At 47.3% G+C, this 17,819-nt stretch overlaps 1 protein-coding gene across 1 annotated transcript; it reads left to right on the top strand.

Moving 5' to 3' along the window:
- Window positions 1-1,453: 1,453 nt before the first annotated feature.
- On the top strand, window positions 1,454-17,542 carry LOC115202111 (uncharacterized). Its single transcript, XM_029766002.1, has 9 exons — window positions 1,454-1,616; window positions 8,818-8,921; window positions 9,259-9,337; window positions 10,215-10,419; window positions 11,014-11,085; window positions 11,572-12,605; window positions 13,000-13,826; window positions 14,338-14,562; window positions 14,743-17,542. Exons 1-9 carry the CDS (start codon window positions 1,522-1,524, stop codon window positions 14,994-14,996), a joined length of 2,895 nt encoding a protein of 964 aa, XP_029621862.1. The 5' UTR covers window positions 1,454-1,521; the 3' UTR covers window positions 14,997-17,542.
- The last annotated feature ends 277 nt before the right edge of the window (window positions 17,543-17,819 follow it).

The raw sequence follows: 17,819 nt of genomic DNA, 5'->3' as shown, positions 1-17,819 counted from the left end.
ACTTTTTGTTGTTGTTGTTCCCAGTTGTCTTGAAACCACCATAAATCCAGAGATTGGCAGACTTTGATGACAAAGTTTGATGACAAAATTTGCACACAAAGGACCGCCACGCCACTTTCCTGTTCAAGTGAGCACAGCACAACAAGGTGAGTCCAAAAATGTATTGTATGCTGCTGCATAAATGATGTAATATAACAGGGAGATATGTATACTGTAGCTAAGAAAGTTATACTAAGTGTATGTTGTGTAGTAAGCTGTTAGTAGCCCATGTGCCTCACCCTAATAATTTAGTCTATTTTCACCTCTTAATTTCGCCTACTGTTCTGACTTGGTGGTGCACATGTAGCCTATAACCTGTTTTTGAGAAATATAATCATTGAATATTGTAAGAGCTTTCATTGTCTGCTTATATGCCCTCTTTATTTATACTACGGTTCTGACTTGGTGTACAGGGAGAACACTGTAAGAACGCCCATTTCAAAAGTGCTGAACAAAGTTATATTGACTACCTCTGTCATCGCTCATTAATGTTTTAATGGAAATTACGGATTGCCTCTTATCCGCTTGTTATCCCTTTTATGCCATAGTTTGTATGGCAATTGTCAGTAGAAACCACATTTGTTTAAGCAAGTCAGCCATTTCAGCTATGTTGTTTTAAAAGACAGTAAATGGGGCTGAATGAACTGTTTCGCTGCCAGACAAGGCTCCGCTGATAGCCAGGTGTAGCAGTGGTAAGGTGTTGGGACTGCTGTTGGGACAGCTTTATGTAGGCCGTAACAGTTTGTGGGCACCGTTTGTCACCGTTAAAGTTCAATTAATGTGTTGTGTTGTGTAGTGGTTGTGCAGGCATGCATCCCAATTTATGTATTTTTTGCCCCACCAAGATTTACATGCTAAAATCGCCGCTCATTGTACCAGAATAACTCAAACTGTAGATAGGATAGGGGTGCTGGTAAATAACGTTGATGTAGGGTAATAAACTAGATGGCGCTACTGAGCACAATCAAGTTGCCTCAGCAGTTTAATTCAGTCAACTCTGATGATATCTTGGAGTTCTTGCAGAGGTAAAACAGTACTCTCAGCAAGAAAACGTGTTTAAATTCGCTGGTAAATCCAGAAAGAGACCGTTAACGAGATAATCAAGTCTTCCCCTAGAAACGGGTAGGCAGTAGGCAACAACATTTTTTTTCGTCCTCTCTCCGCGGACGAGTCCATTGCTTGTATATGTAGGGTTGGATCTTTACCGTACTTCCAAAGAATAAGCATTCTAAGCATATTCCCTTTAAAACGACACTACTACCACAATGTATGGATGTTCTTTTTTTAAACAGTCACTAACTACGTGTTATATATGAGCTAAACAATATATGAGCAAAACGTATCGTTTAGTAGCTTGTTGTTTATGTATTTGTTCGCCCCTCCGCTCTGAGGCAATGGGAGTGGCTAGAATAACCTTCGGGTGAGCTAGTCCAGAGAGCTGGAGAGCGAGAAAGGAACTGAGAAGACTAGTCGATATTTAACATGGCGGAGACCGTACGCTCGCTCTTCGACTACCGGGAGCCACCAACCCTGGACAGCGACGGAGAGGGAACCAAACCGGCGCCGACACCTCGGGGGTGAGGGTTTTAGGCAGTTAGTTAATGAGTTGCCATAGCGACATTTAAAGGTATTTTTCTGAAGTGACCGTGTGACAGCGCGAGCGAGATGGCGTGTGTGCGCACGCGCGTGTTTGAGCTAACGCTGTGTTGAAGGAAAATTGTAACGCGTAACACATTCGTTATTAACTTATTCTGTGCGAGACATTGTGTGAGAAACTGGTATAAATTATAGTCTAGTGTTCATTAGTTGCAATAGTTTCTACCCACTTCACAAAGCAGCTATATATATATATATATTATATATACGTGTGTGTGTGTGTGTGTGTGTGTGTGTGTGTGTGTGTGTGTGTGTGTGTGTGTGTGTGTGTGTGTGTGTGTGTCTGTCTGTGTCTGTGTGTCTGTCTGTGCGCGTGAGAGAGAGAACTGTACGAGCTATAGTAGCTAGCTAATTTAGCAACTACTGTACTTGTGTAGTTAGCAAATTGTGTGTGGTTGTGTGAGAAGAGAGAGCTCACACACACAGGGAGAGGAGAGAGCGTGAGAGAAAGGAATGAGCACTGTGTGTGTGAGATAGGGAAAGGAGTGTGTGTGTGTGTGTGTGTGTGTGTGTGTGTGTGTGTGTGTGTGTGTGTGTGTGTGTGTGTGTGAGAGAGCAAAGGGGAGGAGTGTGTGTGTGTGTGTGTTGGAGAGAGGGAGAGTGTGTGCGACAGAGACACACAGTGTGTGTGTGTGTGAGAGAGAGAGAGAGGGGGGGAAAGGGGTGTCTGTGTGTGTGTGAGAGCAAAGGGGAGGAGTGTGTGTGTGTGTCTGTGTTGGAGAGTGTGTGCGTGACAGAGACACACAGTGTGTGTGTGAGAGAGAGGGGGGAAAGGGGTGTGTGTGTAAGAACTGTATGAGCTATAGTAGCTAGCTAATTTAGCAACTACTGTACTTGTGTAGTTAGCAAATTGTGTGTGGTTGTGTGAGAAGAGAGAGCTCACACACACAGGGAGAGGAGAGAGCGTGAGAGAAAGGAATGAGCACTGTGTGTGTGTGAGAGAGGAGGGAAAGGGGATTGTGTGTGTGTGTGTGTGTGTGTGTGTGTGTGTGTGTGTGTGTGAGCAAAGGGGAGGTGTGTGTTGGAGAGAGGGAGAGTGTGTGCGTGACAGAGACACACTGTGTGTGTGTGTGTGTGTGTGTGTGTGTGTGTGTGTGTGTGAGAGAGAGGGGGGGGGAGTGTGTGTATGGCAAGGGGGAGTGGTGTGTGTTGGAGAGGGGGAGAGTGTGTTTTGGAGAGGAGGAGAGTGTGTGCGTGACAGACACAGTATGTGTGTGTGAGAGGGAGGGGGTGCGTGTTGTGTGGAGAGACTGTGTGACAAAGAGAACAAGAGTGTGTGTGAGAGGAATGAGCACAGAGAGTGTGTGTGTGAGAGAGAGAGAGAGAGAGAGGGGGGTGTGGTGTGTGTGCTAGAGGGGGTGGCATGTGTGGATGAATGTGTGTGTGAGAGAAAGGAGGGGAGGAGTTGTGTGTGTGTGTGTGTGTGTGTGTGTGTGTGTGTGTGTGTGTGTGTGTGTGTGTGTGTGTGTGAGAGAGAGAAAGGAGGGGAGGAGTTGTGTTGTGTGTGTGTGTTTGAGAGAAAGGAGGGGAGGAGTTGTGTGTGTGTGTGTGTGTGTGTGTGTGTGTGGTGTGTATGTGTGTGTAAGGGAGAGAAAGGGGGAAAGTGAAAAGGTGTGTTTTTCAGAGATTGTGTGAGAGAAAGTGTTGGGGGAGAGCAGCAGTGTGAGGAAAAGGGGAGAGAAAAAGAAATAAGGTGTGTTTTTAGGGAGAGTGTGTGTGAGGAGAGAGCTGTGAGAGAGACTGTGAAGAACGTGTGTGTACGTGAGGGTGAGCATATTTGTGTAATAAAGGGGGAGTGTGTGTGTGTGAGGGAGGGAGGGATAGAGGGGAAGTGTGTGAGAGAGGTACAGGGAAGGGGAGGGAAGAGTATGTTTGTGCATACATGTGTGTTGCTTAGTGGGGGAGGGTGTATGAGTTGTGTGTGTGTGTGTGTGTGTGTGTGTGTGTGTGTGTGTGTGTGTGTGTGTGTGTGAGAGGAGTGGTCTGTGTGTGAGGGACTAGTGTGTTTATGTGTAACCAAGAAATGTGTGGGGGTGTGTGTGTTTGTAGAAGGGATAAAGCAAAGGGGATGATTGTGTGTGAGAGAGAGAGAGAATGTGTTTCTGACTTTCCATTAGTGTGTTGTCTTCTAAGTAGAAAGAATAGTTTAGTAAGAGACTAACATTTTGTGGTATCATATTTTGTGTGTGTGAGAGATTTGAGTTTTTGTTTAGTGATTTTAAACTGACAGTGAAGACTGGTGAAGAAAAGTGTGTGTGTCTGTCTTTAAGAAATGGAGGGATAGAGTGTGTTTGTGACGAAGAGAGAAGGGGAGGGTGTGTGTGTTACACACAGAGGGAGAGAGGGGGGTGTGTGTGTTACACACACACCGAGAGTGTGTGTGTGTTTAAAGGGAAGAGAGCAAGATGAGGGAGGGTGTGTGTGAGAGGGAAAGAGAAGGGGAGGGTGTGTGATGGAGAGAGGGTGAGGAAGTGTGTGTGTGTGTGTTTGTGTGTGCGTGCGTGCGTGCACTTTTGAAACAGAGAAGGGAGGGAGAATGACTGTCTGTCTTGGAAAAAAAAAAGTGTGTGTGTGTGAGAGCAAGCAAGCAGGAGAGATTGTGTGTGTGTGTGTGTGTGTGTGTGTGTGTGTGTGTGTGTGTGTGTGTGTGTGTGTGTGTGTGTGTGTGTGAGTGAGAGCAAGCAAGCAGGAGAGAGAATGTGTGTGTGTGTGAGAGAGCAAGCAGGAGAGAGAGTGTGTGTGTGTGTGTGTGTGTGTGTGTGTGTGTGTGTGTGTGTGTGTGTGAGAGAGCAAGCAGGAGAGAGAATGTGTGTGCCTGTGTGTGTTTGTTCTGGAGTCAGAGGGAGAAGGGTGTGTGTGTGTGTTCTGCAGGCAGAGAGAAAAAGGGAAGGGTGTGTGTGAAAGGGGGATACAGAGAGAAGGTTTGTGTGTGTGTGTGTGTGTGTGTGTGTGTGTGTGTGTGTGTGTGTGTGTGTGTGACTTAGACAGGGCAGTGTGTTTGCTTGTGTGTAAAAGACAGGAAAGGAGAGTATTTATGCATCTACTTTGTTTATGAAAGAGGGAAGGACAGTGTGTGTGTGTGACTGAGTGGGGGGAGGGTGGGAGTGTGCGTGTAGAGAGAATGTTATCCATGGAGGAGGGAGAGTGTGCGAAGAGGATTGCGTGAGTGTGTGCATGTGTGCCTTATGGAGACTACTGTAGTGTGTGAGAGGATGTGTGTGTATTAAAACGTACTGTCGTTCATGAGAGAAATAGATGGCGCATGTGTTCTGGAGATTGAGAGTGTGTGTTAAAGAGTGAGAAAAGAGGTGTATTGCAGGAAAAATGAAGACGTTTAGGAGTGTGTATGGTGCAGATTGTATGTGTGTGTTTGTTTTTTGTGTGTGTGTGCGTTTTGTGTGTGTGTGTGTGAGAGAGAGGGAACATGAGACTGTGGGTTTGGATATTTGAGAGGGAGGGAGAGTGTGTGTGTGTGTGTGTGTGTGTGTGTGTGTGTGTGTGTGTGTGTGTGTGTGAGCATGTGAGCTTTAGAGAGGGGGAGGGGTGTCTGTGTGTGTGTGTGTGTGTGTGTGTGTGTGTGTGTGTGTGTGTGTGTGTGTGTGTGTGTGTGTGTGTGTGTGAGCATGTGAGCTTTAGAGAGGGGGAGGGGTGTGTGTGTGCGTGCATGTGAGCTTGGCTGGAGAGAATGTGTGTGTGCCTGTAAGCCTGAGAGGGTGTGTGTTTGTGTGTGCACATGTTGGTCTTGAGTGAGGACTTGTTTGTGTATTTGTGTGTGTATGTGGGTTGGTAAAGGAGGCGGGCTGTGTGTGTGAGAGTGTGTTTGTTTGTGGGAGATGGAGAGATGTGCAGGGATAGGGGAATGGAGAGAATCAATGGTAGGAAGAGAAAGAGAGTGATAGAGTGAAGGACAGATGGAATGGAGAAGAGAGAAATCTGATTAGACAGTGCTAGAATAGACCACACACACAATGGACTATCACCAAGAGAAACTCCTATGGACTTACTTCCTCAATCCTGGTTGGGCTTACGTAAACATGTCATGATAAATCCTAGAGACTGGCGATATGACCTGGTCAAAAGTAGTGCACTATATAATGTGTGGTCGTAGTGCATTGAATCATGTAGAATTCACAAACACACATAGTAGTAGACAATTTCGCACTTGTCCCCCTCTGCTGTATTTGAAGACCCATAAAACCATGAAGGCGATATAAGCAAAATTCCATTGGAACATATTGGTTAGGAAATACACTATATATACAAAAGAATGTGGACACCCCTTAAAATTAGTGGATTCGGCTATTTTATCCACACCTGTTCCTGACAGGTGTATAAAATCAAGCACGCAACCATGCAATCTTCATAGACAAACATTGGCAGTAGAATGGTCTTACTGGAGAGCTCAGTGACTTTCAACGTGGCACCGTCATAGGATGCCAACATTCCAACAAGTCAGTTTGTCAAATTTCTGCCCTACTGGAGCTTCCCCGGTCAACTGTAAGTACTGTTATTGTGAAGCGGAAACAACGACTCAGCCGCGAAGTGGTAGGCCACACAAGCTCATAGAACGGGACCGCCAAATGCTGAAGCGCATAACAATCATCTGTCCTCGATTGCAACACTCACTACCGAGTTCCGAACTGCCTCTGGAAGCAGCGTCAGCACAACAACTGTTTGGCAGTTGATTCATGAAATGGGTTTCCATGGACGAGCAGCCGCACACAAGCCTAAAATCACCGTGCGCAATACCAAGCGACTCTGGAGGTACCGTGCGGCTCAGTTGGTAGAGCATGGCGCTTGCAACGCCAAGGGTTGTGGGTTTGATTTCCACGGTTGGACCAGTATGAAAATGTATGCACTAAGTCGCTCTGGATAAAAGCATCTGCTAAATGACAAAATATATATTTTTAAGTAAAAAAATAAATAAAAAAAAGTGAATCACGCTTCACCATCTGGCGAAGGACGAATCTGGGTTTGGCGGATGCCAGGATAATGCTACCTGCCCCAATGCATAGTGCCAACTGTAAAGTTTGGTGGAGGAGGAATAATGGTCTGAGGCTGTTTTCATGGTTCAGGCTAGGCCCCTTAGTTCCAGTGAAGGGAAATCTTAACGCTATAGCATACAATGACATTCTATATGATTATGTGCTTCCAAATTTGTGGCAACAGTTTGAGGAAGACCCTTTCCTGTTTCAGCATGACAATGCCCCCGTGCACAAAGCAAGGTCCATACAGAAATGGTCTGTTGAGATCGGTGTGGAAGAACTTGACTGGCCTGCATAGAACCCTGACCTCAACCCCATCGAACACCTTTGGGATGAATTGGAGCGCCGACTGTGAGCCAGGCCTAATCGCCCAACATCAGTGCCCGACCTCACTAACACTTCGATCACACTGACAGTGTCCTTGCGCGAAATAGTACGCAGCGTCATCTGGATATGTGTGCAACAAAAGTTCAACGTTCACCTTCTGCTACCATTTCTGTCAAGCCACCTACACATACAGTTTGACACATACGTTCGATAAATTCAACGTATGAACCACACCGAACACACTGCAACTGCCTCTGCGACACAGTGCTGCAAGCAAAACGCAGCGTTTCATTGGAAATTAATGTAATTCTGGTATACCAAAAATGCGATGTCGGTGTGACCGAAGCGTAATTCTCTTGTGGCTGAAAGGAAGCAAGTCCCTGCAGCAATGTTCCAACATCTATTGGAAAGCCTTCCCAGAAAAGTGGAGGCTGTTATAGCAGCAAAGGGGGGGACCAACTCCATATTAATGCCCAAGATTTTGGAATGAGATGTTCGACGAACAAGTGTCCACATACTTTTGGTCCATGTAGTGTATGCAACCTAACGTGAAGTATTGACTAGGCTAGAAAGGCTGTGGTACAGTACTACACACACACACACTATGAACCACTGTACTGTATGTAAATCAGTTGTTGCTAATGCCTCTTATAGCACTTCCATTACAGGCCATTCTAGATAATGTAATTACCTTATACAATGGGGAATGGGTGAAAAGCATTTAAAAGAACGCTGTTACTTTAAGAAAGAGCAACTAGGCCCAAGCTTAGTAGACAAAAGTATGGGCATACATGAGTGACCGTGCAGACATACACACACTCACATGAGAGAGTGTGCACACGAGAGAGTGTGCACACAAGAAAGTGCAGGCAAGCACACACACACACACACACACACACACGTTATCACGAGTCCAGATGGAGAGCGAGGGGCAGATCAATACAAAGACAGCGAGTCTGGTTGATATCTCTGCTCAAAGAGTCTCTCTCACTCCCACACACACACACGCACACACACGCACAAACACACACGCAGTAATGAACACTTGAGAAACCAAGGCACTGTCTTCCTATGGCCTAGTTTTAAGAGCTTTCAATGTCATGTAAGGAAAAAATAGAAAGAATTACAGAAAACAGCATGTGTGTGTAGAAAAACTGCCCTAAATCACACGGATCCAAAGCCAGTTTCTAGTGCTTGGATTTGAATGGTTACGGCTAGGCTTGAGGCAAAGAAAGATTAGCTCAGATCAGCTCCTAGTGTATCCTCTGCTCTTACAAGTGGCTTTACGCTATGGCTAGAATCTGCACCGTAAGCACAGATCTTGGATCACTTTACCATTCCTGTATCCTGAATCCCTGGTAGTGGAGTGAAACTCAACACAGACCTTGGATCAGTGTCTTGTATTGTGGCTTGTGATTCACAAATGTCCCTTCAACACCAATTTACCCAGTAAGAATTTGGCCCAAATTATGTGCATTCAGCATAGTCTAAATGAATCAATAAATGAATCAATGATTCAGTTGTTATTGGTTGAAAGTAATTGGATACAGAAATTGAGACTGGGTTCCTATTGGTGATCAGTGTATTGATTGCTTTTCCTACTTGATTGATGTTAAGATTGGTCCGGCTGGGGCATTGATAAAATGATAATCTCTCTCTCTCTCTCTCTCTGTCTCTCTGTCTCTCTGTCTGTCTGTCTGTCTGTCTGTCTGTCTGTCTGTCTGTCTGTCTGTCTGTCTGTCTGTCTGTCTGTCTGTCTGTCTGTCTGTCTGTCTGTCTGTCTGTCTGTCTGTCTGTCTGTGTTCCACAGACGTGGTTGTGGGAGGAAAAGGAAGGGAACTCCGGTGAAAGTGTGCGACCGCGTCTTTGTCACAGAGGATGAGGAGGAGAGCTCTGAACACAGCTACGGTCCAGGTGTTTGTTTGTCCTTTAGTGACGATTCTTGTGTTGACGCGTGTGTGTGTAATAGTTGTGTAGTGCGTGTCCTTTTGAGTGTGTGTGCATGTGTCCGGGATTGTGTGTGTTGTGGGTGGAAGAGGGGCAGGGGGGGGGGGGTTGCTGACCTATATAAATGTTTGTGTGACTGACTGTGTTTGTGTGTGAGTGGTGTGTGATGTGCATATGTGTTTAGGTGGGAAAAGGGTGATGACCTTTAGTGTGTGTGTGTCCTTTCGTGCGTGTCTGTGTGTGTGTGTGCAGTCGTGCATGTGTGTCTGTGCTGGTGTGTAATCCTTTTATACTCTTCTCTCAGGTGATGGTAAGGGGGCTGCAGAGAACAAACGACCAACGCTGGATGGCCCATGCTACATCAATGACCCTGCTCAGATCTGGTAAGTGTGACTGTGTGTGATTTCATTTCATGGTGTTATTTTTATGATAAAATGTTTTTTTATTTGATAACATTTGTGTACTTTTTAATTGTGCGTGTCGTAATGTGTGTATAGTTGTGTGGGGTGTGTGTGTTTTTTGTCATGTATAGTACAAGGTATTGAAAGCGGTCCACAGGGATGCTGGCCCATGTTGACTCCAATGCTTCCCCCAGTTGTGTCAAGTTGGCTGGATGTCCTTTTGGGTGGTGGACCATTCTTGATACACACGGGAAATTGAAAAATGAAAAACCCAGCAGTGTTGCAGTTCTTGGCACAAATCGGTGCGCCTGGCACCTACTACCATACCCCGTTCGAAGGCAATCTTTTGTCTTGCCCATTCACCCTCTGAATGGCACACATACACAATTCATGTCTCAATTGTCTCAAGGCTTAAAAGTCATTCTTTAACCTGTCTCCTCTCCTTCATCTATACCAATTGAAGTGGATTTAACAAGTGACATCAATAAGGGATCATAGCTTTCACCTTGTCAGTCTATGTCATGGAAAGAGCAGGTGTTCCTAATGTTTTGTATAGTTGTGCTGTTTTGCGTGGGGTAGCTGTGTGTGTGTGTGTGTGTGTGTGTGTGTGTGTGTGTGTGTGTGTGTGTGTGTGTGTGTGTGTGAGAGAGTGTCTGTCTGTCTTAGCTGATTAGCTAGTGTCTGCTATTTTTGCTGATTTTTGTGTGCATAGGTCTACGTATGCTGATCTATCTCCCTCCCTCTCCTTCTCTCCTCCCTCTCCTTCTCTCCCTCCCTCTCCTTCTCTCCCTCCCTCTCCTTCTCTCCCTCCCTCTCCATCTCTCTTTCCCCATCTCTCTTCCTCCCTCTCCCCTTTCAGCAGTGGGTCTTCAGAGCTAGGTGAGGAGGGATCCAGCGGGGGCAGGGGGGCGGCGGTGATGTACCCCCCTCCTCCAAACTGCCGCATCCGCGAGGTACACTGTGGGAGCCAGGTGCGTCTGGTCGTCATAGCGATCCGAGACATCACCAAGGGAGAGGAGATCACCGTTGACTACAGCCTGACCGAGTGGGGAGACAACACTATGGTGAGTAACCATGGCGACATACCTGTAAGAGCCTAAGTAACTGTTGCCATGGTGAGTAACCATGATGATGTACCTGTTAGAGCCTAAGTAACTGTAGCCATAGCGATGGCTGGTACCGATATAACCTGGGATGTAGTGGAACGTAAATGCAAGTCAAATGCAGTTTACCCACCTTTCTATTTGGTGAATAGTGTTTTCAGCGTACAGCTTATATTTCCTGATGGAAAAAATTACATGCAGTGAGCCAAATAACTCCAAAATAGTTACATTTTGAATAGACAGTATGCCACAATATCCATGATTTGTTTATCCGAGGCAAGTTGTAAGTACTGCAACTAGCGATTGGATCACATGCAACACATTTCTGCTCTGTTTACTTTTACTTGGAAGAAATAATGCTCTTTCCAGCAGAAATCGTTGTTTTTTTTTTTTGCGCCGTAATACATATCTGGGTATTTTCACCTGGGCTGACTACTGTATTTGACTGATTATAGTATCTAGTGCTTTTTGAGTAGCTACTGTAATTGGTTTGACCGCCTGATTGACAGCACCAGGGGGTAATAATGAATGTTAATGGGGCCTATATTCCTCCAGGGTTTCCGTGGTACTGTCTCCTCAGGGAGATATGAGTGTATCTCTGACCCTGAGAACAACAGTATCAAAAAGGTACGAAAATACACCTACTATATTTCTACAACACTTAATATTATACTGATGTGCTTGTTTTATATGTCTACATTCAATACACCTGTCTAATGTACCCTCAAGGGTTGGGATATACTACTATTGCTCACTCAACGCTCTCATTGAACACTCCTCATTCAGGCACCCACCATTCAGTCACTCTAAACCAGTGGTTCTCAACCTTGGTCCTGGGGACCCAAAGGAGTGCACATTTTAGCTTTTACCTTAGCACTACACAGCCGATTCAAACGATCAACTCATCATCAATGCTTCAGGCTTTGATGATTTGAATCAGGTGTGCAGTGCTAAGGAAAAACAAAAATACGCACCCCTTTTGGGTCCCCAGGACCAGGATTGAGAACCACTGGTCTAAACAGTCTGTCTTATGTACATGTCACTTGTCTGTGCTCTACTTACACAACTGGCTCAAACACCACTCATCTCTCGGTCTCGCTGTCTCTCTCTCAGGAGGAAGAGTCCGGGCCCGTGCCCTCCTCTCTCTCAGCCCAGGACTACCTCACCCCTTCCTGGCCCCTGTCCCCCTCTTCCTCCCCCCTCTCCCACTCCAACGCCAGCGACTCGGATCCCCAGAATGAGGAGGGCGAGGACGGGGGTCAGAGACGCACACCTCGCCGCCGAAAACGCCGCCGGACCACCACCCCTTCCAAAAAGAGAACCACCCCTCACCGGACATCCCCGGGCCGCCCTCCCCTCTCCTCTTCATACCGCCCCCTCACCTTCTCCCCCCCTCCCTCCTCCTCCACCTCTTCTCGCCCTTCTCTGTTCAAATCCCCCGCTCCGTTGGGGCCCAACACGACGGCGAACATCAGTATTAACATCGCCAGGGGGGTCGGCATGGGCGTGCCACCCCAGAAGCTGAGCTGCGCCTACTGCGGCCGCCACTTCCGCTCACTGGGGCGCCACCTGGACAAGCACCACACCAACCAGCCTGAGATCCGCGCCGCGCTCATCGAGCGCTTTATGCCCCACCTGGCGGCCGCGGCCGCGCACGCCACACACCACACTCAGTCCCAGCAGCAACCTCGGTCATCATCAGGAGCGGAGCAAAACTCCCACAAGCCACCACAGGGGGCCGCCGCCGCGTTCTCCCTGTCTCCTCAACGTCCCACTGCCCAATCCCCTTCCTCCGCCGTTGGGGGAAACTCATCCCCCCTGGTATTGACTCCACCCCGAGGGCGCAGTGCGGTGGCCGTGTCCGTTCTGAAGAGAAGCCCGCCTCCGGCGGCTGTGACCCCGCCCAGAAAGGCGGGACTGCGCAAAGTGAAGAAGGAAAAAGAGGAGGAGGAAGAGGAGAACGATCTGGTGGAAGTTGAGGTGGTGAAGCCCAAAGAAGAGGCAGAGGCGGCTTTTCCCCACGTCTTTCAGCAGACGCCCAAGGAGATGGAACGGCTGCCGAAAGAGGATGAAAATGAAGAGGAGGAGGAGAACGGAATGATGGAAGACGACAGTGGAGCTGAGGATAAGGAGAAGGAGTCATTGAGGTGAGTTACTCCGTTAAAGGACTCGTTCACCTAAAGGACAGATTCACCTCATCAAATGGATATTGAGAAAGCAGTTGATGGATCAGCAAAGTGCCAGCAAACTGAACTGCTGCTCAGCTTTAGCATTGGGGAATGTAAAACAGTAGGAATGCTTTTAGCATGCTTTAATTGGATGACTAAATCAGTCAACTGAGACGGACTTAAAATTAACTTCAAACTGCTGATGTGATGTTATCAATATGTTAAATGTTATGAGTATAGTACATACTTTAAATAGATGCTTTATTTTTTTGTTGTGCTTTGAATAAATTAATAACTGACGCCTGCAATTGAAACTAATCTCTCCCGCTCCTTTCTCCCTCATTCTTTCTCTTCTTCCCTCCCTCTCCCTCAGTTCGGGACGTCTCCACATGCTGCCCCTCCTCTCCTCCCTGTCTTCCCTGGTTCTCTACCTCCGCAGGCTCCAGCACTCTGCCTTCCTCTCACTGTCCCGCCAGCTCCAATCCGCCGAGGCCTGGCGCCTCCTGTGCCACTCCTCCCTCGCCCTGCTCATACTCTACAACCGTCGCCGTGAGTGCGAGGTCTCCAAACTGGCCATAGCCGAATACCGCTCCCGTGTCACCCCCCAGTGCCCCGTGCCAGTGCCCCCCGGCGCCCCGCCCGCCCTCACACCCCTGGAGGCATCGCTTTCGCCCTTTGAGCGTCTCGTCCTTCCACATTTGCCTCGAGTAGGTGTCCAGGGCAAACGAGGAAGAGTCCAGCCTCTTATCCTGCCACCGCACTGCGAGCCGTGTCTGGAACTCCTCCTCCAGACCAGACAAGATGTCGGCGTCGATCCCCAGAACCCGTACGTCTTCGCCCGGCCATACCACTCCCCAGCCACCCCCCTCCGTGGCACCGACCTCCTCCGGAGCCTGGCCCGCTCCAGCGGCACCCGGAACCCCCGCGCCCTCACCCAGACCCGCGTCCGGCGCCAGGTCGCCATCTTGACGCAGCTGCTATTGCTCGGCGAGGGGGAGGAGCCAGGACAGCCAGGTGGGAACGCCGTAGAGCGCCTGGAACACTTCCTGGAGCGCGAGTACCACGTGACGCAGAGCTGCGGTGGGATTGGCCAGGACCCAGGGCTGATGGGTAGAGTGGGGCGCGTGGTGCTGTGCGGGGAGAGAGACGGCGTGCTGTTCCGGGGGATGAGCCTCCACCACATCTGTCTGGAGCTTGACGGTAAGGAGACACTGAGGATTAACATGTACGTCAGACCTGAATAGTCACGCTAGAAGTGGAGTTATTTTTCTCTCATTTACTGTATATTAAGTACGCTTGATTCAACCTGCTCGATATAATGGAACGGATGGAACAAAACATGATGACCGTTAGAGAAAGGTTAGCTTTTCGTGAGATGACTGATTTTCGGGATGTCTCATGGTCTGAAAATCACCGCTCTGGCTCTGCCACCTTTCACCGCAGATGCTGAAGTGCGACATCGGCAGATGCGGTGGATTGAAAAAGATATCTCTAGCTTAAACTGACATTTTGATGGGGATTCTTTTTTAAATTATGTTACTTAGATTGACGCAGCTGTGCGTCAATCAACTCTAGAGGGTTAAACAGTTTACGCGTCGTCTCATGGTGATTGTTCATTTTGGACTGCCCTTTAGTATGATGAGGACCAGCGTTGTAGTTGAAGTTGAGAAACATTTACATGTATTTGACCCTTCTCTTTCTCCCCCTACAGTGATGTCAGGCAACTCGGCCGACTCGTACTCGGAGGGCGACTCTGACGGCGAGAGGCGGAAGGAGAAGGGCGAGGTGGCCCCTCACAGCCTGCTGATGGTGAGGAAGGGCAGGACCAACAGCAGGACGCCGCGTGCCAGGAAACTCAAGGTCACGCCCTCCTCCACATCGCCCCTCTCCCCCTCGCTCCCCGGCCGCAGGAGAGGCTCAGGTGGGCCCAAATCAGGTGTGTGTGTGTTCATTCCATACTCATACTCCGAAAGAGCTGAGACATTCAAGACCAATACAGAAGTTTGTCTTGTGTGTATGTACACAGTAGAGTGTGTGTACTGTATACAGCCCACCACAAAGACATGTCTACACAGATCCATCCCTATGTGTACTAACTCACCCTCTCCCCGCACAGGCAAACGTGGCGTCCTCAAGCGCCCGTGGTCGGACGCAGAGCGCGCCGCTGTGGAGGAGCACCTGACCTGCAACATCGCCGAGCTGCGCGTGCCCGCCAAGGCCGACTGCGAGCGCTGCCTGCAGAGCTGCCCGCTGCTGGTCACCAACCGGCGCGACTGGCGGGCCATCAAATTCTACTGTCACAACCGCATCCAGCTGCTCAAGAAGAACCAGCGGCGCGAGGACGACGGGACGCCCATCATGGTGTGCTGAGAAGACTGACGGAGAGACTGAGAGATTGATGGACGGACACGACAATAGCTCCACAGTATCCACACTAGCGTGCTACTTAGAATGAAGGAAGCCAAAACAGAGGCGTGGTCCACTCCGTAACGTTACAGCAGTGACGGTCAACTCTGTAATCTTTTTTTTGCTGACGGTCAAAAAACAAGAGTTGACGCTTAAGGAACAGAGTTGACGCTTAAGGAAGCAATGTAGTGGGCGTGTCTTCGAAGTGGTACGCTAATGTGGGTATTGGAATGTAGCCTACATCTCGTTAAGCAGGTTTCCATCCAACCTTCTTATGCAGTAAAGTACGGGTCAATGTCGGGTCAAAAATGTAACGACAGGGCCTGATGGAAACAACATTATTCGGTACGCTTTCCAAACGTCAACAAAACGAAATACGCTAGACAAGGTGGGATCTTTTTGTGTCGGTAATATGAAGTATGCGAGAAATGTCGGTGGAACTATTGATGTAATAACCATCATATCGAAGTCAACTTGGAGTCGCGCGATGACGTGTGTGGTCCTCCCACTACGACGCGTCAGGAAAGCACGTCGTTTATTAGGCTACAGATGAAATAAATGAGGATGAACTTCACAGGGTGGCGAAAGTGCAAGGTGATGAGCTTGATGCTCCTTTCCAATAAATATCGTGGGTCTTATTCTGATGACGTGATCATCGATGCGTGGCAGCCGTTTGACAAATAAAGAAAACTAGCCAACAGCGCACACGTGCCTGTACAGCGCGCACGTGCCTGTACCAGAGTGGGTAGACTCGCTATATAACGGAACAGTTTTTGTGGGAAAACCATCCGTAGAGTTGAAAATGTGATGGAAACCCATTTAACTTGTATTTTTTATTTGGTACATGGGAATTTAACAGCAAAAGGTATTTGTATGTGCGCTACATCATCACGCACAGTCAATTTGATGGAAAAGCGTCTCTGGTGGGAAAATGTGAATATAGTTTTTGTGCGGATTTGAGAGTATCTGTCACCAATTGGATGGAAACCTAGCTATTGATACCCTTATATATGGTCCTCTGAGACAAAAAGAGGGAGAGACTGGGGGAGTGACTGTGTAGGAGTGGCAACAACCTGTGTTGTGTATGTGAACATTTTTGTTTTGTTTTCGCTTCAAAACGAGACGAACAATGTTGAGAACGCACCACAGATTGTTGTATTTAGATTATTTTGGACTCTGGTGTTTTTTGACATCCTCAAGTGTTGTATGGACGTTTCTGAACACGCTAAAGGTAACACTATTAGGGTTTGAGGCTGTAGTGTGTGTGTTTCTAGTGCTGAGATGTTATAGGGTCTCCAACACCCAGTCCTGGAGAGTGAATGCTTTAGTTCCAGTACTAATTCACCTGATGAAACTACACCTGACTGAAAGACAGTCAGTTCATTATTTAAAACAGGTGTGTTAATAGCGCTGGACCGGAGCAAAAGCCTGCACCCCAGAGCCCCTGGGTTAGAGTGAAGGGGGGGGGAAAGGAAACGCCACCATCAATGTGTTGTGAATTTTCTTTTTGGACTACCTAAGACACTGTATAGTCAGTTTGGGGCTTTTCCTCGCTCCCTTCAAAATTGACACTACAAGACAGCAGTTAAATACTGCTTTGCCTAAAAAACACCAAGTATATTCTTGTTGTTGGCATCTTTCTTTTATTTTGTGCCTGTTGCACGTGTTTTCTTAAAAGCGCTTTGAAAAGGTGCATTAGGCCGTCGGGCCATTCTTCTGCGACGAGCAGAGATCTGTATTTAACTTGGCTGTGTTCTTCAAAGTGATTTTTGGGGGGCAATCTTTCAGAAGAGTGAGCATAGCTGAATACTATGCCAAGTTCTGGTTATTTTTTTTACATGCAGTGTTGCGTCATTTGTGTTGATTGTTTTGCCTTTTCAGACTGACCAGTGTAGCGCCAGTCTTTTTTCAGCTACTCTAGTTTCTATCGTTCATTGCTGTTAGATGATGAGCTGCTTGTAGCTCTAGTCCAGGGCGTTAGGGTGGATTGCTACCGCTTAGGCTGACATTCAATCCGATCAGTGGTAGATTTGCATTAGAGCGCTTGACATTTTTAAGGTAATTTCCGATTAAGCCGACGTATACAGAGTTTGCAGAAACAATGCCTTTAAAAGGTGCATAGCTGACAAAGTGTGGTCGGGTGGAATCCCGGCTTGAGCCTTCACAGCTTTAGCAAGTCGCACTAACGCCCTGGACCAGAGCTAGGCTTCTTTGTAGGTCTGCCGGAGCGCCAAGTAACCTGGCATTTTGTCTTATTGGATTAAAACCGCACAACACCTCTTGATAGATAGTTGAATTTATTTAACACAATCACATATAATCTTACATTGTTTCATGCTATCATCTTGCCAGTTTCGGTGTACATATAAAAAAAAATATGATCATTATGTAAACTGGTTTGTTTGTGCTGTCCGTAGTTTATTTGTTCATTTGCGAGTTAGTATTGTACATAGGTCTATGGTTTTGTAAATATTCACAGAAAGGCATAAAGGGGAAAAAACTACACAATGGCTTGGGTTTTTGTGTTGTGTTTTTTATATAAGTCTGAAAAGTTCAAGTCGTATTTCTGAAGTTTGATTCTTTCAATGTACTAACAATGAGTGCATCCCAATAATATCTTATTTTTATTTATTTATTTTTTATTTCACCTTTATTTAACCAGGTAGGCTAGTTGAGAACAAGTTCTCATTTATAACTGCGACCTGGCCAAGATAAAGCAAAGCGGTTCGACACATACAACAACACAGAGTTACACATGGAATAAATAAACAAACATACAGCAGAAAA

This window comes from Salmo trutta, chromosome 11 (assembly GCF_901001165.1).
Source record: "Salmo trutta chromosome 11, fSalTru1.1, whole genome shotgun sequence".
In the NCBI taxonomy this organism is placed as follows: Eukaryota; Metazoa; Chordata; class Actinopteri; order Salmoniformes; family Salmonidae; genus Salmo; species Salmo trutta.
This window is presented reverse-complemented; position numbering and strand designations above follow the sequence as displayed.